The 27943-nt window shown below is 39.8% G+C and overlaps 1 protein-coding gene across 1 annotated transcript in view; it reads left to right on the forward strand.

Annotated features, from left to right (window-relative positions):
• ITFG1 (integrin alpha FG-GAP repeat containing 1) overlaps positions 1-27943 on the forward strand; it is a 212387-nt gene that overhangs the window by 11254 nt on the left and 173190 nt on the right. Inside the window, exons 4-6 of the mRNA XM_073307742.1 lie at positions 1056-1113; positions 2578-2652; positions 15439-15533. Coding sequence (XP_073163843.1) covers positions 1056-1113; positions 2578-2652; positions 15439-15533 — 228 coding nt within the window. The remainder of the gene's footprint in view (positions 1-1055; positions 1114-2577; positions 2653-15438; positions 15534-27943) is intronic.

A 27943-nucleotide genomic window follows, 5' to 3' on the forward strand; every position in this document is an offset into this window, starting at 1 on the left:
CTTCAATCTCTCTGGTTACTCGATTACAGACCTAAAAGTCGCAATATTACAACAAAAGGACTTCAAAAACAGACTCCAAGGAGAGACTGCCGAATTGGAATTAATTTGCAAACTGGATACAATTAACCTGGGCTTGAATAGAGACTGGGAGTGGATGGGTCATTACACAAAGTAAAACTATTTCTCCATGTTTATTCCCCTCCCTCCCCCCCCCCGTGTTCCTCAGACGTTCTTGTCAACTGCTGGAAATGGCCCACCTTGATAATCACTACAAAAGGTTTTCTCTCCCCCCAACCCCCCCGCTGGTATTAGCTCATCTTAAGTAATCACTCTCCTTACAGTGTGTATGATCACACCCATTGTTTCATGTTCTCTGTGTATATGTCTCCCCACTGTATTTTCCACTGAATGCATCCGATGAAGTAAGCTGTAGCTCACGAAAGCTTATGCGCAAATAAATTTGTTAGTCTCTGAGGTGCCACAAGTACTCCTTTTCTTTTTGCGAATACAGACTAACACGGCTGCTACTCTGAAACACTGAATAAAGAATACTTTTCAGGTACATTTTGTGCATATGTTATATCTGGACAAGTTTTTGTCCCAACGGGTTCAGATTATCCTTATTAACCATATTTTCATATGCTTCAATCTACGTTTTAGTATTATTTTATAAGATTACTAACCTAGGTAGAAATGGACTTTTGTAGTAAGGGTTATTTTTGTAATTTTGTTGAGCCCCCACATTGCTATAGATGGTAAGTTCCAGAGTTGGGTCTCTGAATTGCCTTTCTTCTTTGTGCTGGCAATTAAAATTTACATGGAGTTCAAAGCTGTCAGTTGTTTGTGACTGAATTGTGACTGAACAATTGTGACAATTGTTTGTGCTGAAGGCTGGCTGCGCTTTTGATGATCTGTACACTAGCCCAACAAACAAAATCACTAAATAGCTTTGGAAGACCTAAAGTTAATAAAGAATATAGTATAATGAGGGCTGGGTGTCTTAATGTCATAAAATGTGTGCAATTTAATCAAGTGAATGCTTTCTCTGTTTTCAGATTATAATCGTAAGACTGTGTTAAATAAAACTTTTCATGATGAGCCTCTAATTATGGAGTAAGTATGTGTGGCATCTTACCTTGAACAAAACTTGCAGAAATAAATTAGAACATAAATGTTAAATATTAAAAAATATTTAACATTTAAGTGTTTAGTTTATTTAACAATGTCAAATTAAAACACCTAATATCTTAAGTCTGAAATGTGCCCGATATTAAAAACACAACATGAAATCATCCAGGCTGTAGGTTGTCGCATTTCCTCGAGGTGAAGTCTCATGACTTGCTGCCTCTAGACCAGGCATTTAGGCTTCAATTTACTGTGATCACCTCAATAGATTGGTCTTTAATTCTACATCTGCAGTCCTCGTCTCTCAGGGACAGTGACAGGGTTAACAAAATGACTGGCCAGTGTTCATAAAACCAAGTATTTATTCAGAACAAAAGCATTACAGAGAAAACAATAAACAGCTTACATGCATGCTTACCAGATAATACTTGGCCGCTACATAGGACCGTGGTAGGTTTCGTAGTACTCCAGGTCCTCTCATGAGGTCTGTATCTCTTGTCACAGTCTCATGTCAGTGCTTGGATGCAGTGAGAGTAATCTCTCCATGTAGCCAGATAGTCACTTTATACTGTTTGTTTGCCCAGGTGACATCAATCAGATCAGTTCATGCAGTTTTCCCCAGGGTGGAGGTTTCTCTAGACTTGTTACAGGCCTACTGATTCGCATTAATTATCCCTGTCCCTGCCAAGTGATCTTAGTTCCTGCAGGAAACTCCTGTACCTCCCCCAGTGGAGCTAGAATATAATCCCTAGACCAAACAGATACATATTACATGTATAAAGTAGATACTATAGTCTTTGGATATTCCATGCATCTGTCATACTACTTATGTCATCTTTGCAACCTCAAATAAACAGCCCTTCTGCACAGTCACAGTGATTGGTGAACTCAAATTTCATGTTTGCTGAGGCTGTTTACTTCAGAGTATGTTGTAGGAAAGGTTAAAAGTCCTCATTGACCTAGGAGAAGCAGGGAGGCTACCACAACTGATAAGGACTGTGGGGAGATTAAGGTAGGACAGTGGAGAAGACAGGCGCAGAGATCTGCTAAAAGGATGGTGGCTGGTAGGTAATCATTCTAATAGGTCTGGTTAGGGTAGGGATTGTGGGCATGTTGATTTAAACTTTCCCTTTACATTTTAGTCGTTTACGCTTAACACAGTACTGCACTGTATTTGCTTCTCTCCAACCCCCCACCTCTTCCCCCGTTGCTTCCTGATTGCATAGTTCTGGTTCTAACTGAGGTGTGTGGTTGACCAGTCAGTCTGTAACTCTGTTCATAACTCTGATGTTCTACTGTAGTGCAGACTAGAACTGAATCTTCAGAGAAGAATGCACAGAATCAAGTTTTTCAATTCTTAGAGTCCCAAATACAAAGGGATGATTTAGAATAGTCAGACTGAACATTTTTAATAAAGGATAAGATGACACAGCTTGTTTTTCACATTTTCAGCTTCAATGGTGATTTAATTCCTGATGTCTTTGGTGTCACAAACGAGTCAGATAGGCCTCAGATACTGATAGGCAGGTAAGCTAAAATGTTTACTTATTTATTAGCATGTAACATGAATGTTTATATCAGTTGTTGGCACACCCAATTCTACTGTAAGTATAAGTGCATGAAATTTCCATGTTGAGCGGGTGGTGTATAGACATGGAGCTCTTGTGTTGGCCCTCTTCCTCTTGATATCTTAAGGAGCAATGTTCTGTGTACTCTGTGGCACACAGGATCTAATTTCTGTGCACTTCTGTGTAATAAACTAGAAATTCTGTGGCGGTTTCAAGAACCTAAAACTTGAGTAACGGTGGCTGGTATGAGAAAGTACATGGTGGTTTCTTGCAACTACACCTCTACCCCGATATAATGCTATCCTCCGGAGCCAAAAAATCTTACTGCGTTATAGGTGAAACCAAGTTATATCGAACTTGCTTTGATCCACTGGAGCGTGCAGCCCCTCCCCCCCGGAGTGCTGCTTTACCACATTATATCCAAATTTGTGTTCTATTGGTCACATTGTATCGGGGTAGAGGTGTATTATGGTGTACAGTGGTAATGAATTCAATTTCATTTATTTTTATTATGGTAGAACATAGATGCCAGAGTCTTTTTGATTGGTGCTGTGCAAATATGTAACAAAAACCTGTCATCTGTGTACACACTGAAGTCTATAACTTATATTTGGCCTAATACACTCCAAGATTCCATTCATGTAAATGCAAAAGTATGTCGGAAGATACCAGTGTGCTGTTCATTAGTGATTAGGGAACAGACATGAAAAATGTGTGCAATATTTTTCATGTGCTCAGATTGAGGCATAAAGTATGTATAGTTTTGACATACACAGAGGTACACTTGGCTGGTTCAGGGATTAATAGTAAAATATTGCCTAAAGATGAAATTAGTTCCTGATATTGTGTTGCCTAAAGCCTTTGGAACAAATTTTAACTGAGTGAATGCTGTTGGGGTTTTTGTTTACACCAATTACTGTTGGACTAAGTCTATAATTGTCTTGTTTTCTTTTCCTCCCTTCCACTTACTTGTTGGTTCCTTGTGGGAGTAGTCTCCTGTATAAGAATAGGCTGGGGCTCTCTGCACCTTCCGCCTACACTACAGCAAAGAGATCAAATGCACAATATGAAAATATTAAGTTTTTTCCATTTTTTATTGAATTTTAATTGCTTTTAAATATCCAGTACTAATTCCCGTGCAGTAATACCTTGTTGAATTTTAGCTTTTGAAATAGCTGTATTTAAGCAAGAGGCAATTTACAAGAGAACATTTACTTCCAAATTTGTAGGGGTTTTGTTTTGTTTTAAAAGCTTTATCTGACTCCTTTTTAAATACTGTTATGTGGGTGTGGTGATGTTGGGAGAATGTATGCATCAGAATTAAGTTAACTGTTCCATATTTATTCAGTTATGGTTTATATCTTCCTTTTCCTAATCTTATATATTTGCAGGGAAGACCACTTGACTTAATTACCCCAAGACTGTTCTTTAACCTTTTATATTTTTTTTTAGGGTTTTCTATAGCACCTATCATTATAGTATCTAATGTTCACCAAGTCAAATATGTCTGCATGGAGAAACTATTATGTGTAAGAGGGTATATGTCTAGGGTCTTGAATGGTAAGTATTTGGGGTGACTAGTCTCTTCTCCCCTTCTCCATGTTACCCTGGCTACACTCTATATTTAGTGTGCTAGTTCTATAAGAGCTATTGCAAGTATGTCTCAACCTGGGAATCACACCCCAAATACTTCAAGAAAACCAATAGTAAAGAACTGCATTATTTTTCTTTGGGAATTCAGATTAAAAACCCCAAGTTTCAAATGCAGACCTATCCTAAAAGAGCAGAGATCTATCAAGGAAGAGAGATGCATTTTTCCTCAGGATTAGAGCAGCAATGAGAAAATAAAAGTCCTTTTCTGTATTTCTCTAACTGCAAACTTATAGTTGGGTGTCTGGTGGTTAGAATTTCAAGAACAGTGGAACAGAATATGAATCTCTTCAACAAAAAGCTGGTTTCAGTATAAGACTTGCTAGTGAATACTGGAATAAAAATTTAAACTTTATCTGGGATTTCTGGTTATACCCTGAGCAAAGGACTTTCTTGGTGATTAGAAGATGTTGTAGACATGGCTAATATAGCAAAAGCAGGATAAAAGCACATGCATCCCCATCAGATAGTAGAGACAGTTTAAAAAAATAAAATGCCTATAGGGAAAATGAGAATGAGAGGTTAGCTAAGAAAACTAATAGTAAAGAACTGTTTTTTCTTTTTCTTTGGGAATTTAGATCAAAAACCTGTTTGACACAGTATGCTCTCAGTTACTTTAAACATGGTCCTGGTTCTGCAGCTTAACAAGTTGGAGGAGCAGCTCAAAGACCGTTCACCCTTCCAAAGTGCTAGTTTATGAATCCTACCTGGCGAAGAAAAGGATCACTTCAGCTAGTAATACCTACTATGACTGGGACTTACCTGGGACATAAATTCGAGTCATTCTGGGTTACTAGCATAATCCTTCCATGAACAACTGTTAAGCAGGGTATATAGAGCCTACACTTCATGTTCTTTATGAAATTATATGTGGAAAGTATTCTGGTTTCTAGATAGAGGAACTTCATTGAAGACAGAAAGTCTGAAGTCTGTATAGAATAGGGATCTCTATAATAGGCAACTAGGCCCAAACTCAGAATTTACACTTTTGCCTTTTACAAGAGTATGGTACAAATTGGGAAGATAGCAGAACTGGATTTTAAGGAGAGAATTGAAGGAGGAAAGAGAAGCTACATGGCCTATGTGATCAGGGAATTTATTCTGAGGTTAGGGGACAGCATGCATGGGGACCAAGGTGATTATTGGAGGTGAACGTGAAGGAACTGTGAAGATAAAAAGCAGCTGCTTGTAGGTCATGACCAGGAAAACTTGGAGATGATCAAAGATGTAGGTAGAGGCAAAATTATATAGAGCTTAGAAGGTAGGGCAAAGTTTTTGAATTGGAAGCAGAAAGAGAGAAGTTAACGAAAGGAGGGGTTAGAGTTGGCTGAACAATGTGACTTTCGGTTGTGACTGGAGAGGTACTCGGGAGAGATGCAGCACAGAGAAGGCTTGAGTAATGTAACTTGTTTCATATTTACATCAGATTCGTTTTGCACATCATTCATACTCAGATCAGATTCATTTTGTACTTACTTTCAGTTTTTAAAATCCATAATTACTTAGTTTATAACTTGCAACAAGGTATAAAACCAACAACTTTTGGGTAATGAACTTCACAAATTTAAAAATAATTAACGATAAGTGCATTAAAATTCTCTAGCCGGTCCTACACTTAACTTCAATGAGTTGAGCTCATCAAAGTTTTATGCACATAAAAGTTTCATGCTTCAGTACTTTGACTGGTTGGCGATCTAAGCTAATGTTCTTTTTGCGTGGTCCATACTGCTCCTTGTAACTTGCAAAACTCTTAACATCCAGAGTTCCTGGATAACCCAAATTAGCTCTGGTTCTCACTTCTACTTCTCTTCTGTAGGATTCCTGAGCTCTGCAGAAGGTGGGGGAGTATCAAAAGTTGTGCAGCAGAAAAGCAGCAGAGACAGCCCACTGTTGTGGGGGGCTCAGGATTTCCTCAGGAGAGGGTTATATATATGCTGCTTTTCTTCTGTGGACCTTAGTCCATCATGGTTTTCTTTGTGAATTCTTTTGAGCTCAGCACATGAAGCTTTCTATGTGAATTGCTAGCAGCCTGGTACATGGGAAAAATACCCAACCCATTGTATATATTCTTTTTTTCTTTTCTTTTGAAGTTTTGTGGACTTTCTTAATTTACAGAGAATACTACAGTAACAAAACAGTCCCACGTGTTTAAAACTGTGGAATTGACCTGACCAGCTAAAGTAATTTATATAAACATTCTAGTACATTTAAATATGAAATATTTAGTTTGTACCCAACAATTTAATTTAAAGTTTTAATTTTCTAAAGAGAATTTACCTGACTGTGCAATTGATATTGCATGATTATGTATAAAGTTTATTTAGTTTGGGTGTAACTCAGTAAAATGAAAAATTTAACACGTTGCCTTCACAAAGGTTGAGGGGAATACCTGTTGAACAACAAGGCTTAACCTATTTGGAAAATCAAGCTGTATTCTCTGCCTATTATATTGCTACCCTGTACAGATACAGACAACATACATCACCTACTATACATTACCAGTGGAGGAAAAGAAATAACTGCTAAACAAGAGTCTAGAATCAGAACATCGATAGCAATGTGGTTCATGAAAGTAGAAATGAACACATCTCACTTTCACAGCTATATTAACTCTGAAAACAATTCAAAATCCTTTTAAAAAGAAAAATGGCCGACACACCCAAGCAGAAAAATTCAAACTTGGTTCCCTCTACAAATAGTAATGTGAGTACTTAGCTTTAGGCACCTATGTACTAATATGTGCATCTTTAGGTCTGATCTTCTGATGTACTGAGTTCTTTCAATTCCTGTCAATTTCATTAGGCATTTAGGACACAGGCTCCTAGATCAGTTGTGCATTACATCATTTCACTGGAACAGCCCCCTCTTTCTGTTCACACCTCTGTTTTTTAGTAGTGTCTGCTTAAATTAAATCACAAGTAATGAATAGCAGTTTTGAGTCTCAGAACGCACTGTTTTTTCAGCTTTTAACTGGAACTTTGTAGTATTATCTAACATCTGATTATTTAGTAGTTTGTATTAATATGAAAATGTACAATGATATTTGCTGCATAGTAAATCCAGATGTAGTTAGTCTCTGACAGCTGTTTGGGGTTTTTTTGTGTATATAATCAACACTGATGCTCATCACTTTAAAAGAAATGGTTTGTTGTGAAGTGTTTTGAATTTCCCTGGGGCATTTTTTAGCTGTTGTGTTAAGAGAAGCCCAATAGAACTAGAGAAGTCAATCAGATTATACCTGTTTCCATAGAAACCGTACATCAGCATTTCTAACTTTCCATCTTCCTGGACCTTAAGCAATGTATAATTAAATAATTTTTTTATTCTTGATATTAGTCTGATATGTTGTTGTCCAAGATAGATAGTAAGAGGTTTTAGCAAATGTGTAACCCATTTACTCAAAATGTAATCATTGCTAGTAGCATCATTTTAATATCATTCTCAATAAGAGCATTTCCTTTTAGTACAGGGTTATTTGAAGATTTCTAGATCTTTTTTGATAAACAAAGAATTACAGTATAGGACTGGAAACAATATTGTGATTATTTTTAAATCCTGCAAATGTATAATTGGAAGTCCTTATGCCCTTCTAAAAGACAGTTTTTTGACCATTAATCTCAGCTTGAATTTTATCAAGTTGACTTTTATTTAAATCTGAGATTTATGGAACAAAGCCTGCAAATTCCCCCAAGGGTGTTCATGACAGTAAGTGTAACCTTGCAGTGATTATATTGGAAGATTTTATCAGCTTTGTAGGAGAACAGCACAGTTAATATTCTGTGAAGAAATATTTATAACAGCACCTTGGTACAAAGAAATAGATTAATAGTTCAAAAGAAGGTTGAATGTTATAGGTCAGAATATAATCTGTTTGATAATGTTTGGAAAATATAGCTTTATTTTATTTCCTTACAAAACCAATGTTTAGTTTTTAATGGAAAAAGTTTAGGCTTGTCATGGAGATTTCAACAGTTCTCCATTTTCTTAATTGTTTTATAGTTCTCTAGAAGTAAATGTTCTGGAATATAATTTCAGTAGATCTGTTTTTAATTGCACAGGATGGTTTTTTCTGTGTTTTGTTTCAAAGTTTCATAGTTAAATCTTAAATCTATGGAAGATACACTTTGGATACTGATATTTGCTGATCTTAACCCTTACAACTACAGACAATGAGAACTATTTTGGGTGTTGGGGAAAACCTAATTAGAGCTATGTTTGAAATAACTGAATCACTACTAACACCCATCATGTAGTGTCTGATTAACATTGAGTTGGATTTTTACCAAATGTAATAGTTAAGACTTCTGCATATGAAAAATAACGTCTTATTCAAACACTGTCCTTTGAAAGGCTTGCCATGCTGGAACCTGAAAGCTTGGAAATATTTGTGGATATTTGTTTGATTGAAAAACATGAACCAGGATGGTGATGTGAGCATTTTAATAAGAGCTTGGAAATAAGCCTGCCTAATTAAACAAACTGCAGCATGAAAGAGCAGAAATGTAGCGAAGAGCAGCTATTCACGGTGAATTAAGGCAGCTATTTTCTATGATCACCTACAGTACAATCTTCAGACAGTTCCATATTAAATACAATTCATATAATCACAGACGTGTTTTTTCTAGTTCTGTTAAATTATGTCTTTGTAGTTTCCACTTGAAAGAAGTATGATCCATGGATAGAAAAGTTTAGTTTTCTGAAGATGGACATGAACAACATGTTTTAATCAAAAACTACTGTAGACAGGGCTTGGTTTTTCTCCCTTTTTATTACACTAATGTGAGCTCAAAGGAGAGCAGGTCACCTTTGCTCTGAATTGTAACTTACCCCCAGAATAGCTTTACAAATATTAAGTCTTTATAGATTGAAGAAGATAGGTGGAGCTGGGAAATGATTTGGAAACCCACTTGAGTGGAACAATGGTTCTGTCTCTCTCATTCAAAGGTAGACTCTTTTAGATAACAAAAAATGAGTCATGCCTGTGGAAAGTAGCAATAAAGAAAGCAACAAATGAAGAGCTTTAAAAGCTAAAACTGCCAGTGTTCTGTATTCACTTTAAATATGGTCCTTATATTATCTGAGTTAGGCGTATGCTGCTTCTTGCAACTCAGTTCTCATTGCTAGATTGTGTCCAGACTTATTTAGAAGTGTAGTATTTATTCATTGAAGAGGAAAAAAGGACAAGACATATGAGGAATGTGGCCTAACTAGGCTGCAACTTCACTAACTTAAGTTGCAGCCTAGGGAAATTATCAGGCAATGACTCTGCTGCATACCTTCTTCCTGTAATCTGCACCATCTGAGGGCTTGTCTGCACTCAGCAATTTACAGTGCTGCAGCTTTCTTGCTGAGGGATGTGAAAAAACACCTGCCCTGAGCGCAGCAAGTTTCAGCGCTGTAAAGTGCCAGTGTAAACAGTGCACCTGCCCTCTGCCGTGACTACACAAACCATGTTAAAGTGCTGCCGCGGCAACACTGTAGCATTGCCAGTGTAGACGAGCCCTTAGTCAGGGCTGCTACCATTCTTGCGGTCTCCAGACCTTTAACCTGGTTCCAGCAACACTGTTGTGATTCCACTACCCTCCCCTCAGACAAGGGTTGAGGATATGTTGTGGGTGGGAATGGCTGGCTCCTTGCTGTACCAGCCATGAAGAGCCCCATCTCTTTTTTTACCACCATCTTTAGTAAATGTCCTCCCCTAATTCTTATTTCAGTTCCAGTTCATCAGTGAACTGAATCTCACATGCACTGGACATCTGTTGAGCTGCAAAAACATGACCACCTTACTACCTAAACTGCCCGCTGGGTCTGTGGCCTGCTGACAGGAAGGTGAAAAAAATCCACATCTCCCAGGCCAATCTGGTAGTCAGGAGAAAAAGTTTTTCTCAGCTCCAAAAATGTGGCCAGCAGGGTCCAGAAATATGCTCCTACCCTAATTTGAAGGGAAGGACCAGGAAGGCTGTTACTGCCAGACACAGGATTACACTTGGGCAGTGGAAAGGGTTTATAAGCCCTCCCTTTGGATAAACCAGTAGACCGTCTACAACACCCTTCTTTCCAGCCAAGAAGTCCCACTACCTGCTTCTCCCAAGTTTATGAGGAGTCTGTGCACGCATTAGGGGGGTGAGGTATAAACAGGGAAGGCAAGTCTTAAAAGATCCCATGGGAATTCCTTCCCCTGCTGCCCCTGACAAAGCCTTCACTTCTGGGCTGGGTGCAGCTGTTTAATTTCCTGCAATTCTTGCACTCTCTTAAATACCACCCCTCCCCAAATCCTCTTTGTGGATGCATATTAGCACTCAACCATAACCTGTAGCACTTTGTAGCACTGCATGCAATCAGCACTCAACCATAACCTGTAGTCCCATCTCCAAAATAGGAATTGTAAGAAGATTGAAATTTCTGCACTAGATTTTGGAGTTGGAGGCCTCAAGAAGCCTTAGAACTACTCTGTACCTTTCCACACCTTAACAAGACAAGTCTCCCTGTGAAATTCAGTTGTGCTGCCCCAAGCCAGAGCTCCTTTTTTGTCTTGCTGACTGTCATAATGAAGCCCTGCTGCTTTTATTGCACCAAACAATGGTTTAAAAAGATAGAAGATAATGCTAACAGCAATGAAAAATCACTTGGAGATGCACTGGTGATTTGAAAATAATGGTGCAGTTCATAGGCGCTGATTCCATGGGTGCTCCGGGGCTGGAACACCCATGGGGGAGAAAATGGTGGGTGCTGAGTACCCACAGGCAGCCCTTCTATCAGCACCTCCCCCTCCTCCCCCCACCACCTCCTGCCCGCCTGCGTCCTGCCCATCGCGATTAGCTGTTCCGTGGCGTTTGGAAGCTGTGGGCAAGAGGAACGAGGATGCGTCACACTCAGGCAGAATGGGGCAGGAAGAGGCTGGGTTGGGGTGGAGCAGGGGTGGGAAGAGGTGGTGTGGGGCTTTGGGGGCAAGGGGTGGCGTGGCGGTGGGGCCTGGGGCAGAGCTGGGGGTTGAGAATCCCCTGGCACAATAGAAAGTTGGCGTCTGTGGTGCAGTTTACAGGCCCAGTGCGGCATCACACAACGTTATCTTATATAAGTAACAATGACCATTCCCTGGATGTGAATGCTATAGAAAACTATTAAATGACTTTATAAAGACAAACACACTTTTCTTAAAATACAGTAATTAAAGTTGTTTAACACATTCTCAGTCGTCAAAATCTAAATTGTGTATAAAATATAGAATACACTTCAAATTCAGTATTTGACTAAGTGAAATGCGTGTAGCTTTTTGAACTCCCTAATGATTAATTTTACCCAACGCCTGTTAGCTAGAAGTTGATAAAGATTTGGGGGCTGGAAAATACCAGTAAAATGCCCCAGTTGTGAAAAGAGGAGGGTACTGGTGAGGCTGCCAGGTGATGTTCCAGCGTCTATGTGTAGAGTAGTCAATAGAAGTCAGATGGACTCTTTGCCCAAATTTAGTCTTTTGCTCAGAAACGCAACAAAGCTGTCTCAGGTAGCAGGCTATGATGCTGAGGGTTGTCGTAAACCTTTTTGGTCACATTCCCAAAAGTATAGCAGCATGAGACAGAAGAGAGTGCTTTTATCGAGTGCACCAACGTCTATGTTGATTCCATGCAGCAAGCTCATTGAGATGGGGAAACTCCATTTGCAGCACACGTTTCCCTCCTCTGCACCAAGGAGAAAAGTAGGAACCACGTCATAAGGCAATGCCTGGCTTGGTACTGTGTTCGTTTCTGTGGTTTCTGTGGAAGATACCTCTGGAATCTGGGGTAGGCTACAGTAGATTCCTATTCCCTGGTTTCATGTTTCTCTGTATTGGTGCTTGAGCATTAGTTTCCCCTGACACTGAATGCTGTGGGATTCTGTATTGAGTGCCCCTTTAGTTGATATGGGCAAAACAACATAAAACTGTAAAATCAACCTGAAGAGGTAGCTATTCAAATATGCAGCTAATCTGAACCAACGAAATGGGACAAGGGCTAATCCAGTTGCCCTTGAGGAAGTCATCCCATGATGGATGAAAGGAATCAGTGCTAAATTCATACTAAGAGTAAGGAATAGTAAACAAGGTGGTGGCCACAAAACAGGCAACATCAAGCCTGCCAAATACCTGAGATTTGTATTGCGTCCTGAAAGTAGCCAATAAAGACCTCCAAATGGCTATTCTAGGAAGAGCTGGATTTAGGGACAGGTGACTGCCTGGGGTGCCGGGTTTGAGGTTTTTGTTTTTGTTGTACAGATCCTAGCGTGCAAATAATTTTACAACAGATAAACCTTACCAAAGAAAGCCCACTTCTGACTGAACCTAGGGATTACAAGCAGACCCCCTTCTGACTAATAGTAACTGCATTACAGTCTGTTTGTAACTTGTAAAATTTCAAAATTGTTTTGGTTCTTCCCCTTTGAACTATTGTATCAAGTGAAGGAGATACTTTTTCATTGTCTGAGAAATATTCTGATACTGTACCTTGTTCTGACTTGATATGGTGCTATGGTGATTTATGGTTCATACTTTGGGTAACTTATAACTAACTGCACAGCTTGAATTTCAGACTGGACTGTTGTGACAGATTATTTTATGCTTTCCCAGATCTGTATTCCCATTAATTTTAGTTTGTGCACTTTGTTGCAGCCTGAGTATTTCTTTACCTATTTTCCTAACACATTACTTAGGTAACTAGAGTGGTTCCTGCACATTCATTTTTCTATAACTTAAAATACTGTGTTTCAGCAACTTAACAAATGGCCCTTTCTTCCAGGCAGATATGTTGGGCCAAAGTCATCCCCGTGTATTTTTTTTTTTTTAATGTAGGATCTCAATAAATCCTTCTCTTTAAAATGATTGCAAGGGTAAACGTAGGCATATGAGAGAGAAAGGGGTGAAAATGGAACAAAGGAGGGGACTAATATTGCCTTAGTCTCTTTGAATAATAGTTCCAATAATTAAATGTAAAATTAGTTGAAAGCCAGTCCAGTAAGCTAACCCTTGTTCCTGAAACCTCTTAATCCACTGTAACATAACTATACAAAAATCTGTTAAAAGAATGTTAAAGTTGACAAGTCAGGCATTCAAAATTAGGAAGTAATAGAATTAAGCTTGTTCATGTGTCTGTTGTTAACATTAACTCCATTATTTGGCAGCAGTAGTAGGGGTTATGTAACTTCACCAGTGGGTTAACTATGCGGAAGTGGCCCCATTTTATAGACATCATAACCAAGCATAATGATGTGACAGATTCTGTCTAGCATGTGAAGTGAATGAGACTTGGGTTCCTCATTGGAGAACCAGGTTATCTTCACAGCTTCTGCAAGAAGTGACCTTGTGCAACTTATATTTTGTCTGTAAAATGGGGTAGAGTTGGGAGAGACGTAATACTTGCGTTCCTCAGAGGACAGTGATATGGGAACTTGCTCAATGAGTGTGTCTTGTATAGTGCACAGAATTATTATAACCAGTTGGTTGAAAAGACGACGTTCAACTCATGGTGCACCTTTCCCTGAGGATCAGGGAAGGAGGATCAGTTTTATTTGTGTACCATTGTGTGGCCACTGCAGAGCAAGGGCAGATGCACAGTTCAGTTGGAGCGTTCAATAAATGAAGTGTGCAAGCTACTAACAAGTGCTGCTGTGCAAGTAGTGGTTTTCTGCAACTTATACTACTTATTTTTCACTAGACTTGTTCTCAAACAGTTCTCTGAACTCTTTTGCTAAAATTTTAAAATTAGAAACCTGAGGCAGAGACTGAGCATGGAAAACTTCAGCCCAAACAGTTAATGCATGTCAGTTATAAGCAATTATATAAGGATGTCATAATGAAAAATGTTATACAACTTTGATATGTCACTATTCTGTCTATGACTATCAATTAAACTACCAATTAAATACAGCTTCTTATTTGCTTTACACTTTGGCTTTTTTTTGTCTAACTGTGATAGTGAGAGGCTTTCTAATTATGAAAAAAATAGATATTTTTTCAACGGCGCATTGAATAGATTTCAAATAAGAGCACCATATTCTTGTAATGTTTGGAGGCATAATTATACTTTTACAGCCCCATTTCACATGAGACTCTTAAAACAGTTGATAAAAGTTAGTTAAACCTCTCAACGCTGCTGGCAGGTAGCTAGTTAGGGATTATCCCTATTTTACAAATGAAACTGCAGAACATAGAGGTTGTGACTTGACCAAGATCACCAAGGAAATCTGACAGATCTTGGACAAAAACACAGATCTCCTTATTTGCTGTGGTTTCATCATTCATAGTTGTAAAATACTATTTGACTCTCTCTTTTATGAAATGTTGCATTAGGGTTAATGTAACATGGTCATAATTCAATTTGAGAATTTTTAAAATAAATGAACATTGTAATTTGCAAACCTACTTATTTTGAAATCAGTGACTCTTCAGTTGTACCCAAGGCTTCCTGGTAATGAACTCCATTCCATTTCTTGTTATGGATTCTCATGCAGGGTACTCTTAACGGCCTCAGAATAATTTTAATATGTCAGTACCCAGATACTATAGTACCTGTCTGGTCTATTGCTTAATGAGATTATATTACTTATACTGTGAAAACTCAGTTTTTTAGCAAAACAAATGTGCTTAAACATAAGAGGCACAAACTACTTTTGTCAGCATGTTTATTTCTGGTTTTGTTGATCTTTTGAAATGCCACCAAGGTAAAGACTTCACAAAATAATTTGATTAAAACAGGTTATGAAAGCAAAGCAAGTTTTGTTTGTTTTGATTTGAAATATGGTAAGACTTCTGAAATTATGCTCCATTTCCTTTGGGTGTTTGTAATTCTTCGTTAAGTCTGAATCAAGTTAGTTTAAATAGCCAGGTATTACAAGAAACAAGGTTAAAAGTACCCAAGGTAAGCCATTGTATTGACAGTATTTTAGGTAAATATTGTCAAGAATTTCTCAATATATTAGGAAACCTATAAAAAACCTGAATATTAGTGAAATTTTGCTACAAAAAGCTAGAACTGTGTATTTCAAAATCTTTTAAAGAGTGGTATCAAGGTTGACAAGTCCTAAATCGTAAACACATAAGAATAGCTTTGTTTTCTTTGTCACCCAGGAATTTATCATGGCATCCTGCATTGGACACTAAGAATAAAATGTACATACCGCACTCTCATGCTTTTATAGATTTGAATAGAGACTTCACTGCAGGTGAGTCACAAATATTGTAATGTTTTATTTAATTGCCATAAAGATACTAATCTTGCTTTTAAAAAACAGATCTATTGCATTCAATAATAATAAACAGTAGATTTCTGAGCTGTCAGACAGGAAAGAACAATTACATGATAAAAGGAATGTAATAGACTACAGTATATTCAATTTAATGGATGCCTTATTAATATTATTTCTTTTTAAAGTAACTCGTTACTTGTAATTTACTTTTCTTTACAACTATTATATTATTGATAGCAAGTTTAAATACATTCCAGAAAGTGTCGGTGGTTCAAAAACGTGTTTTTACAAAGCTTTATAGGTTTTTGAATGCAAGGTACTAACTTCTGTAAATTAAATGGCTCAGTTTTTTTCAAAATGTCTGCCAAATTGAATAAGGGTAGTAAAAGCTTTTAGAAAAGATGTCTCCCAACCAGCACACCTTTCGTCCTTTCTTTCGTCCATCTTTCCGCTTTAACAAAATGTTGCAACTACAGCTAACTCGAGATGATTTAGTGGCCACTGTTAAAACCACATTTCTTACTCTCCAGTGGTTCTGTCGGTGCTCCTTGTAACTGTGAATACTTGGTTAAAGGTGCCCACTGTCATGGGAAGTTAAAGAGAAACAGTGTCTCTAGTTTGTTTTCTGCAGATAGCTGAAATGTTAGTTCCCCTTGCCACCACCTTCATTGTCACCATCTTGGACAAAAAATAACTTTTTTTGCATTTTAAAAAAGGGAAACTTGAATGTAATCACATCTCTCATGAGATTGGAACCCCTTAACCCACATAAATTTTTAATATAGACATAACGAGATCTGTGATTTGTGAATATGACTGTACACTTCAAGTATGTTGTCAAGTACCAGGTGTAAAATCTTGAGTAGTTAACTGCCTCTGTTGTGGGCTTTCCCTTATCTTGATACTTGAAATATTGATGCTTATGCTTATTTTCATTGCTTAGGGTACCGGATTTAAATGTGACTTGGTGCACAAGGGTTCTATTAACATCTCTTTATCCGTTCCATTTTATATTCTCTATATTGGAGTGTGTTCTACCACTGATGCATGGGCGATTACATGTGAAACTCTCATTTACATTATCTTCTACATAATTCCTCCATTTCTGAATAGAGAATCTTATAATCAACTTAAATTTTAGTGTTTTACAAATGCATATATTATACATAACTTGTCTCAGCTTTACAAATTGTACAGTGTTTTGTATGAGTTTAAATGTAAAATTTAGCTTTAGGTCACCATAATGAGTACATTGTGTAGTACATATGTGACTTATACCTGTTCAAACGCACTCTCACATTCACAGTTAGTCTTGCCTTGGTTCCCTGCATATCAAATGAGTATTGTAATTGCTAGGTTCTCTTTGTAGATGCCTGTATTCCGTTCATAAAGTAACTTTCATAAATGTATGAAATACACTTTTGGAAAAAAGAAGTTAAGAAATGAAAGTGTGGTGGTCTATTTCAATTAGTAATCTGATCGTGAAGGGAAAGAGAAGAGTCGACAGGTTGATTTAAATAATTCCATTCTGAGTCTCAGGTACTAAGTTTTCTGCCCTAGCTCACAGTCAAACGTTTGTTTGCAGTTTTGAAACACTGCTGGACCAGGTCTTTATGTGCGAGACTCAAACTGGAAGAATTAAATACATTAAGTTAGTATGGAGAGTGTGCATTATGTTTCAGCAATGGCCATTTTTGTTCAAAGTATTCTATAAACCTTATGCAATGAATTTTTTATTAGTGTTAAGGCCTATAAACAGTTAACTTGTACGGTGATTATTTTTTAGGGTGGTATATTAAAATCTACGTACAGTATATGGTTTTATTTTTCGACTTCTCTCTCCTAGCCTAGAATAGTCAAATGGCAGGATTAGTTCTTGGCAACACTCAAAATCATATACGGAGGGGAGGTAGCTAATGGAAATGCCCTTAGAGATTCATTCTGTGCTTGGTGGTGGCATATAGACACACATTCCTTTGCTAGCTATAGTAATTTAGCTGGTGCTAGAAACACCATCTATTATTAAGGTTGCCTGATACTTACATTGTATGACCCTGTTTTCAGTTACCTATAACTTTGCCAAACTTCAACTGTTTGGGTTGAAATTTCCAATGCCAGTTATCTTCCACAGGCAGAGTTTTTTGGAAAACTTCAGCCAAAATAGTTTAGCTGTTTCTGAGAATGGAGCAAGGGGAAAATGTTTTACCAATGCTTTTAAAAAAAAAAAAAAAAAAAAAAAAAAAAGAAAGAGAGAAAAAAGTGGCTACCCTTTCTCTGAAAAGCTCTAGTACCTCTATGCTTGGGAGTGGGGACTTGAACTTTCAAAGGAGGGACTGGACTTTGTATCAAAGATGTGCCTTTTGCTGTCCCTGTGAAAATCCACCAACATCTGACCAAGTTCTACCCCTTTGAAAAATAACCATTCACACATGTTCAGTGGGGACTTAAGCCTGGTCTACACTAGGGTGGGGTGATCCATCTAGTCAATTTCAGCTACGTGACTACGTGACCCCTGTTCAATCGATCGCTGCCCGCCTTTCCAGCGGGCAGTGCAGACAAGCCCTTAGATGCTGACAGCTAAGTTCCCTGAAGATTCTATCCACATCTGGTATGCTCAGGACAGAGGGAGAGAGAGCTGGCAGATGGGGCGGGAGAGACTGTCATCAGATGAAGAGCTACGGGAGAATGGGCCTGACAGATGAAGGAAACTGAAACTGAGAACCAGGCCTTGTCCACACTAGCACTTTTGTTGGTCAGGGATGTGAAAAACATACCCCTGACCGACGAAAGTTTCACCAACAAAAGTGGCTGTGTGGACAGCGCTATGTCAGCAGGAGACTGCTTGTTAGGGGAGGTTTAATTATGCTGGCAAGAGAGCTCTCTCCTGCCAGCATGGATCAACTACACAGGAGACCTTACAGCAGCACCGCTGCAGTGGTGCTGCTGTAAGGTCTGTTGTGTAGACAAAGCTCTAATGTGGTGGTGAAGGGGATATGGAAACAGACCTGTTTAACAGTTGAGTATGGGAGAAAACATGGACTGACTGGGCAAAGAGACTGGGGTTATGGAATTGGTGGGCAAGAAGACTCAGACTTGGGAGTAGTGGAAACTGTGACAGGAGGTCTGAAGCAGTGAGACTAAGAATTGCTGGGCAAGGAGACTGAGACTGGGATGAGAATGCTGAGGAGTGGAAAATGGGATGAGGATGAGGAGCCGGGGTTGTGGGGGAAGGGGGAGTGAGGAGACATGGACAGTAACAGGGACAGGTTGAAGGGGCCAAAGCAGAAGGGGTCTCATTTGGAGGCAATAGAGATCTTTGTCCAGTAAGCACATTTTCCTTCAGAGCCTGGAATAGAACCCAAGATTCATAACTCTTGCCCATTCCTCTGGCATCAGCAAATATCTGTGTAACCACTGGCAAAGTGTCCCATCCCCTTCTAGTATTGGTCCACACAGAGGATGAAAACCTACCACAACTATTATTCTGTTTGCTCAAGTGACAAAGGTCTGTGTGGTAGATCTAAAGGTTCCAATCCTACTGATGATCTGTGTGGATGTCCATATGATGCAAACTGAAAAAAAAAATCCTTTTTAAAAAATCTAAGGTACTCCACAGAGACAGATGCAGTATGGGATCACATAATTAAAGACTGTATCACAATGTATACACACAACGGGACCAAATGAACGATTGCACAGGCAATCTTAATCCTGGCATTTCCTAATTTTTGTGTACTTTGCAACCTTATTAATGTTTTTTTAACATAGTTTTGCATGTAATTGCCTTGTTTTTAAAAAATGAAACAGAAAAAATCCTCTGTGTGATTATTCATGTGTAATAATAGACATGACATACATGTATGGTAACACAGGTTTGACTTCTATAGTACTGCCAAGCTCAAGAGATGAAAATCATGAATAGAGACCCTCTTGCTATCAAAATCATGAGTCAAACCCCACAATATCATGATTTTTTTAAAAAGATTGTGATTTTTTTAGTTTGACTGCTGATTTTACTTAATTCCACCACCCATCCCATATGTGTGTCTGTGAGACAATTTAGTGTTGCCCACGCTCTGAAATTCATTAGGCAATGTGATTTTTGGCCCCTGCTGCAGGAGCTCTTGCCAATCCCCTGCCCAGAAATTAGTTCTGGCCCCACCCCCCATCTGTTCAGGCCCACCCCCAGATTCATGTTTACTCCTCCTGGAGTTCTTCACTCCCTCTCCAACGCCACGCCAGGGTGGGGGAGAGAAAGAGGAGTAGAGGTGACATCCAGTCTGCATTGCTCACAGGAGGAGAGCGGGAGGAGGGAGCAGACCTGTCCTGAGCTGCTTGTCTCTTTAGCTCCCTCCTGCCCCTTCCCCTCTTGCGCGAATGACTATGGGTAGAGCCCTGCATCGATACAAAATTTGTATCCACATCCAATCTGCAAACAGGGTCCACGGATATCCACATCCAATCTGCAAACAGGGTCCACGGATTTGCAGGGTTTTAGATATAAAATTTGGGTATCAGAGTAACAGCCGTGTTAGTCTGTATTCGCAAAAAGAAAAGGAGTACTTGTGGCACCTTAGAGACTAACCAATTTATTTGAGCATGAGCTTTCGTGAGCTACAGCTCGCTTCATCGGATGCATGCCGTGGAAACTGCAGCAGACTTTATTTATACACAGAGAATATGTGAGAAAACCTGGATTTGTGCTGGAAATGGCCCACCTGATGATCACTTTAGATAAGCTATTACCAGCAGAACAGTGGGGTGGGAGGAGGTATTTTTTCATATTCTCTGTGTATAAATAAAGTCTGCTGCAGTTTCCACGGCATGCATCCGATGAAGTGAGCTGTAGCTCACGAAAGCTCATGCTCAAATAAATTGGTTAGTCTCTAAGGTGCCACAAGTACTCCTTTTCTTTTTGCAAAATTTGGGTACGCATCAATCCACAAACAAGGTCAGTGGTTTCTGCCTGGTTGCAGAAAGCAATATGTTAGTTCAGTGAAGAAAAGGCTTGATGACAAAGCCTTTAACTCACTGCCATATCCTGATTACAGATAGAATTGTTCTACAAAATTTCATTTTTGACAATATTCAAGTGTACCATTGTAGCTAATTCTTAATGGAGGAATAGCTTCTTTCATGAGCAACTTGGGTCATACAAAGGAACACTGAATAGTTCTGATGTCAAATGGAGAAAGGAAAATAAGTGTACTATGTGTCTCAGGATGAAGGGTCTTTAGGAAAGCATCAAGATGTTTGTGGATAACCTGGAGCACTTGAGGCAAAGGAAGTTAAGTCTATCCAAAGTCTTCTATCATATAGTTACACCCTTATACACTTTCAGTCTTTTCAAGGAATGGGCTGATATAGTATAACGGGTAAGAAATGAGACAATGTTGTGTGGTTTTGATCATGAGTATAATCAACCTGATATCAAGGCATGAAAATACAGCATATTAGGTGAACCCTAGATAATCCTTGCTTTGTTATTCATAAAGCTTGGCAAGACAGATATGTATTTCTGGAGCATCTGTTAGGTGTTGTCATATAATTATCTTCAAATTCTGTTCATGGAGGGGCCCAAATCCTTTCTTTCCCTTCATACAGTTGCCTGTGAAACTTGAGGCTCAAAGACTGTGTATATGCACCCCAACTATAACTCTGTAGCCATGCAATGTGGGTTTCTGGAGGCACAACCGCTGGAAAACAAGACTTAGTGTTTTGGTAGGAAATCCTTTAAATTTGCCCTGATTCTGTAAGTTTGGACACAGCAAAACTCAGGAAATAACAGTCACACTTGGTCTGTCTTTCTTCCTGAATTTAAAATTCTTTTAATCTTACATAATATGTAAGAAGAATGTGGTTGATCCGGAAGCACCTAAAAATTGCTAATCACTAAAATAGTGATAAAATGATGACTCTAAGGCTACGTCTACATTGCACACCACTGGCAGACGTGCATAGGGTACATAGCTACATGTTGCAGTGAGAAGCAGGCTGTGTCCCCACTGCAGCATTTAGCTGCAGGTTTCAGTGAAAGGCTCTAGCAAAGGGAAAGCAACAGGGAAAGGCTCCAGCAGTGGGGAGCTGCTGGAGCCTTTCTCCGTTGCTGGAGCCTTTCTCCGTTGCTGGAGCCTTTCCCTCTGGCAGGAAAAGCACCAGGATACTAAAAATAAACTACAAATAACAGGGTAAATGGGATGAGGCATTGCTTGGGCATGTAGAGAGCTGGGTAGGGTACATACCCTAAGGCTTCTGGTGCATCTTTATTCTACTTAGCTAAACAATGCCTCAAGTCTACACTGCTGTTTATATGGGTGCTAGGGGAGCATGAAGTGTATATATACTCTACATGCTGCTGTAAGGACTATGCAGTCTACACGTACCCTAAGTCAGAATGTTTACAGAGCAAAGTGTTTAAGAACATTGATAGCTGTCTACTTTATTCTTCCAATGACTCTTAACTGTTTAGTCTGTAGACCTTACTGTTGCTATTGTGTCAAGATTAGATGGCCAGAGTAAGGAATTATGTTAAGTATGGTATTTTCCATATGAGTAAAATGCATGTAGCTAACAATATAAAGTTATTTCTCTTCTCCCACCAACCCCTAGCCTCTTAGAGTTTTAAAGCCAGGGTCTGGAGAATTGTATAGAACTAGGAGAGCCTAGAGGTTTGTCACAGGATGAGTGGCCCCTTCAAGAGGGAACAGAGTCCAGTGTGCCTGTGATAGTTACTTGCTGCCTACCCACTTTGGCTTAAAGGAAGGTACCTGAGCCTTACAAAAGGGGAGATAGTGACAGGGGAAAGGCTGCTGCCTATGGATCTCTTTCAGCCCAGGGAGGTAAGGGAAAGAAACACAGAAAGCTGTTGAAAGGGTTCCTGAAGGAAGCAACTGGGGAAGTTGCCAGAGGAGCTGATTTGAGTCTAGAAGTACAGGCCCCAAGAAGGAGAGTTACGCAATCCCCTGAACATGGGGGACAGAGACTGGAGGCCAGAGAAACTTTATTTTGAGCCTCTATGCAAGAGACTTTATTTGGACTTAATAGAGTAGAGCCTCAGCAGGGGAATTGCATCTAAAATGTTTGGATGGTGTGGAGTTATCATGGGGCAATGAGAGAAGGGTAAACTGACACAGGATGCTGCAGATTTACTCTTGAGCGACAGGCGGTGCTATAGGGCACGCTTGCCCTTTTTTTTACACGGTTTTTAATTCTGGGCTGCATAATAATCATACTTTGCAGTTTCCTAGCATGTGTGGATCTGAGAAGATGATAAACACAAATGTGTATATATAGTTTTACATTATAATTCTTGGTTTTGCATTGTTGTTCTTTAGCAACTTTAGGTGGTTTTGACACATTGGTTTGAATATAGAACCAAAAAAGCTTAGTGGTCATTTAGTCTAGGCTGCAGAACACTCCTAGGGCTTGGCTACACTTGCGAGTTAGAGCACATTAAAGGAGCCCTGGGCACCCTTGCTCACTATCCGTCCACACTGGCAAGACACACAGAGCCTCCACAGCTAGAGTGCTCCTGGTACTGCACCTCGGCGAGAAGATTAACGCTTGGTGCGCCTTGGCTGAAACGCCCAGGCATCAGTTTGAACGAGGTGTTGCATTACTGCGCTCTGATCAGTCTCCAGAAACATCCCATAATCCCCTTAAGTCAAGTGGCCACTCTTGTCATTGTTTTGGAATCGCTGCAGGAATACGGATATGCCCTTTGAAAGCTCCATTTCTGACAGCTGGCATGCTTATCTGCTCCGAGACAAAGCAACCATTACTGGTGTGTGTGTGTGTGAGAGAGAGAGAGAGAGAGAGAGAGAGAGAGAGGCGGGGGGGGGTTGCTGCTGTCTGAACTTGCAAGACAGCATGCTGACATGCTCTCAGCCCCCCGAAAACCCACTGTCTCTCTCCCCACATACACACACCCTGTCATGCTCCACCCCACCTCCCCACCCCCATTTGAAAAGCATGTTGCAGCCACTTGCATGATGGGATAACTACCAAAATGCACTGCTCTGTGACCGTTGCAAGAGCTGCTAATGTGGCCACGCCAGTGTGCTTGAAACTGCCATTGTGGACAGATTGCAGTGCTTTCCCTACTGCACTCCACGAAGGCTGGTTTAACTCAAAGCACTCTATATTTGCAAGTGTAGCCGTGCCCTTGGATTCCTTCTTTAGCATGGGTACTCTTTCAGATGAATGCTTTTGAGCAAATTAGAATGTGAGACTTATTTCCATAGAATAAATGGATTTTTTTATTAAAGACTGAAATCAAGGAGCTTCATATTGTTAGAGACAATGTTTATTTACTGATGAAACTTATTACTTTTGTAAAAATGAATTCTTTTTTTGTGTTTTCCTGTCACCAAGCTGAGGGTGGTGGTAAAGTATACACTTAAATCTAATCTTCCCTCTTTCTGGTGCTCTGTGACATACATATGTTTTAGAGTTAGCCCATAGTGCAGCTTGGGAAAGGTAGAAGGGCAACCTTCACCTTTTATTTTAAGAGTTAGTTTTCTCTCCTTGAAAAATTTGGGACTGGCCTTACAGAGATCTATATAAAGCCAGATTTTTGTTCATACTGCTGATGCAGAGTGCTCATTAAAATATTGCTAGCTTTATTCCAAGTATCAATGGAGTTTCCAGTGTGAGGATTGACGTAATTTTGTTAAAATCCCAAAGGATGAGTCCCCGTTGCTTTACATAATCAGAAACATAATATATCTGTAGAGAGCTAATTTAAAAATGTGAATGTTTAAATGATATTTGAGGGTTAATATATCATTTTTGCTGCATTAATTCTTAAAAATGTAAAGGAATTAAATATTTCTTTATAATTATTAGAGCCTTTACTTTAATATAGGGCAGTGTTGCAGCTCTTGAGCCTCAGTCTGAGTAAGTGGCTCTTTAATGTGTCTCCTGCAGCTCTTTGCAGCACATGATATTAAAACACTGTGTGATTTAATTATTAACCAATCAGGGTGCTTTTACTATGTTATTAACCAATGGTAGTTGATCAAATAATACTTTGGTCGGTCATTTTGCTGTGAGAATTTATATATATATTATTTATATATATATAGACACACACACACTAAATATTTCCCTTCATACTGTTTAAATATGAATATATAGTACTACAGTAAATGAAACAATGAATTCACACTACTGTGGCTCTTCTTGGTAATGTTGATCGCTAATTTGGCTCGTGAATCACTGAGGTCTGAGTATCACTGATATAGGGTTTAAACTTGTGGTAATGTGACTGTTAAATTTTTAAGCCTTCGAAATGTTCATGTATTCTGAAATCATCCCTTTTGTTTTCCAAGAATACTTCATCAAATGAGTTTCTAGAAGAAAAACTTGATCAAACATCTAATTCTATGTAAATATTGCAAAATATTCATAGAAAATGAATTGCAAATGTATAAGTGTGTATGCCATTGAGTCTGAATTGTAAAAGTTTTATTAATCTGCCTAGGCCATAAAAACATTCCAGGTGACATGTTACAATCTGAATATCAAGTACTTGCAACAAACATCTCACAAAGGAGTTATGGCCCAAAAATTACTCACCACATTAGAGTGGATTAAAAATTAACTTAAAAAATTAGATTTTTAATTTAAATTAAATATATTTTAAAAAATCTATTTAAAACTAAATTTGATATTATGACAAGATATGCTGAGGTCTGAAATTTCTATATTTGTCATTTAAATTAAATAGAAATACTAATATTTAAGCAGTACATGTTTCCTGCTGAACTTTTAAGGAAAGTCAGATTCTTACATTGATGGAAGTCACTGGCTAAGCACCTGGAACCAGAGTTTGTTGAAGTGATAAACCAGCTTTTTGACAACAATAACCTCATCTGCAGCTGCAGAGGGTAGTTTCTTCATTTTGGTTTATTCAACTAGTTAGTTCAGTGACTAGTTCTTTCAAAGTTGAGAAAGTGATTGGGAGTTGGAAAAAGTAGAAAAGCTTGTTTTCCAATCTGTGAATAAAATCAAGGTGTGAGAGAATGAGATCTAATAGTTCTAAAGTCTTGAAGGAAATGTTGATGAGAAACAATAAGTTAAATTCACTTATTATAAGTAATACTTCCTTTGCTTAATCAGTTTATTTTTTTCATATGTATCCAGTTTTTAAGATATTTTTGTTAGTTGAATAAAACTAATTTTAAAATGCTGCTCATGTATATTGCTCATTTGGTACCTGGAGGCAATTTAAAAAAAAAAATAGTAAAGGTCCTGAAATGCTGAAGGTTTCAGTTCTCATATAAAGCCCTTTGACATTAAAGAGAAAGGTCAAGTCAATCATTAGTGAAATGAACACTCATCTTAACCTATAAATAGCATTCTGCTTTTATAACATGCAAAGAAGAGACTAGAAAAAATAACAAGGATAATTAGATGCTAACTGAAAGTAACAAGTAAATTTTGTCCTTTGTTTTTCCCTGCCTGTCTTTTCTACTGGAAAAGATTATTGTAGCTGGGACTGGTAACAGTGCCTGTTATTGAGATTGCCTGACTTTTCCCATTATAAAGTCCTGGTTTCAGCTGTATATAGCTAAGGCTATGATTTAATCACTGGTATTTTTAGTAAAAGTCGTAGACAGGTCATGGGCAAGAAATAAAAAATTATGGCCCAGGACCTGTCTATGACTTCTACCATAAATACCCCTGATTGAATTGGGGGGTGGGGGGGGAGGAGGTGCTGCTGAGTGGGGGAGCCCGCAGCACCAGCTGCAGTTCGCAGAAGGGGCGCTTGTGAGAAGTAGGTGCCATACAGTTACACTGTTTAAGTAAACATCTGGCCAAATTATTTACCTTTGAAAAATTGCGGGTTGCACATGCTCAGTAGAGACTTTGTAGATTTTTTGCAGCTAAATTCCCACAAAATTTCATCCATGCTGAGCATGCTCCAGCCTTGGACTGAGCAGGATTTCTCTGCAAGTACAACCCTGTACTGCTGTGAGCCATGCTCTGTTTGGGCACCTGAACTGAGAGCAGGGAGACTCCTATCATTTTTGCTTTCAAACCACCCACCCACCTGTTGCTGAGCTCAGCACTGGTACAGGAGGCAGCTGCCTGATATGAATGCACAGAGGGCAAGAGCTGGGCAGGTAAGGGAAATAGTTTGGGAGAAGAAGCAAGGGTGAGAGAGGGGGACTGGGACTGGAGGCTGATGAGGGAAATTGGGACTTGAAGGGGAGACTAATATTGGCTGCACATGGAGACTGGGAAGGGAAACTGTGGAGAGGACTGGGAGTCAGTAGGTGGAAGCTGGGGAGGGACTTACTGGATGTGAAGCCAGGGAGGGGAAGAGACCAGACCTGAGAACCAGTGGGGTGGTCTGAGGGAGGTAAGGGGAGAAAGATAAGATGAGGAGCTCAGGTGTGGAGGAAGAGCTGGAACAGGCTGGACAAAGAGTCTGTGCAGGAGTCGATAATGACGCTGCACAAGTTAATAGGCGAAGGAACTAGGGGTGCAGGGAGTGTTGCAGCAACCCCAGTTTTTGTGCGGGGTCCCGCCTGCCATGCCGTGCCCAGGGTCCCAGCACTGCTGGCCTAGGGCTCTACTCCTGGCCCCGCATCTGGGGTCCTGACTCCTGGCTGCAGGACCTGCACCCGGGGCTTTGTTCCTACCCCACACATGGGGTCTCAGCTGCTGCTGGACCCGCATCTGGGGCTCTTTTCCCAGCCCCACACATGGGGTCCCAGCTGTCGCTGGAGCTGCAGTTGGACCCGCGCCCGGGGCTCTGTTCCTGGCCCTGTGCCCAGGGGCTCAGCTCCTGGCTGCTGCTGGTCCCGCACCCAGCACTCTCTTCATGACCCCGGCACCTGGAATCCATACACAGGGTCCTGGTTGTACTGGCCCTGCAGCAGGGGCTTTGCTCTGGCCCCACACACGGGTCCCAGCCTTGGCCTCTGCCCCTGTTCTCCCTCTCTTCCCCCCCCCAGCCATGGTCCTGCTCCTGGTCCCAGCTCTGCAGGGTGGGGGGAGCACAGACAGGAGTAAGGGAGGGTGAAAAGGTAAAAAGTTTGGGGTGGGAACTACTGGCTTTCAACACCCACTGTAAAAAATGTTCCAGTACCACTGCACAAGTAGTCTGGGGAGGGAGATTGGGACAAGAAGCCAGTGGGGAACAGGGAGAGAGGATCAAGAGGTGGGCAACTGAAGGCCAGGAATAGCTGGAGAGAGAAATTGTACAGTAACTCCCCACTTAACGTCCTCTCACTTAACAATGTTTCGATCTTAAGTCCCTGCTCAATTTCAGAGTGTGCTCCATTTAAAGTTGTGCAATGCTTCACTATAATGTTGTTTGGCTGCCTGCTTTGCCCACAGCTGGCAGCCCCCCATCAGCTTCCCTACACCTCCTC

This window comes from Lepidochelys kempii, chromosome 12 (assembly GCF_965140265.1).
Source record: "Lepidochelys kempii isolate rLepKem1 chromosome 12, rLepKem1.hap2, whole genome shotgun sequence".
NCBI classification, from domain to species: domain Eukaryota; kingdom Metazoa; phylum Chordata; order Testudines; family Cheloniidae; genus Lepidochelys; species Lepidochelys kempii.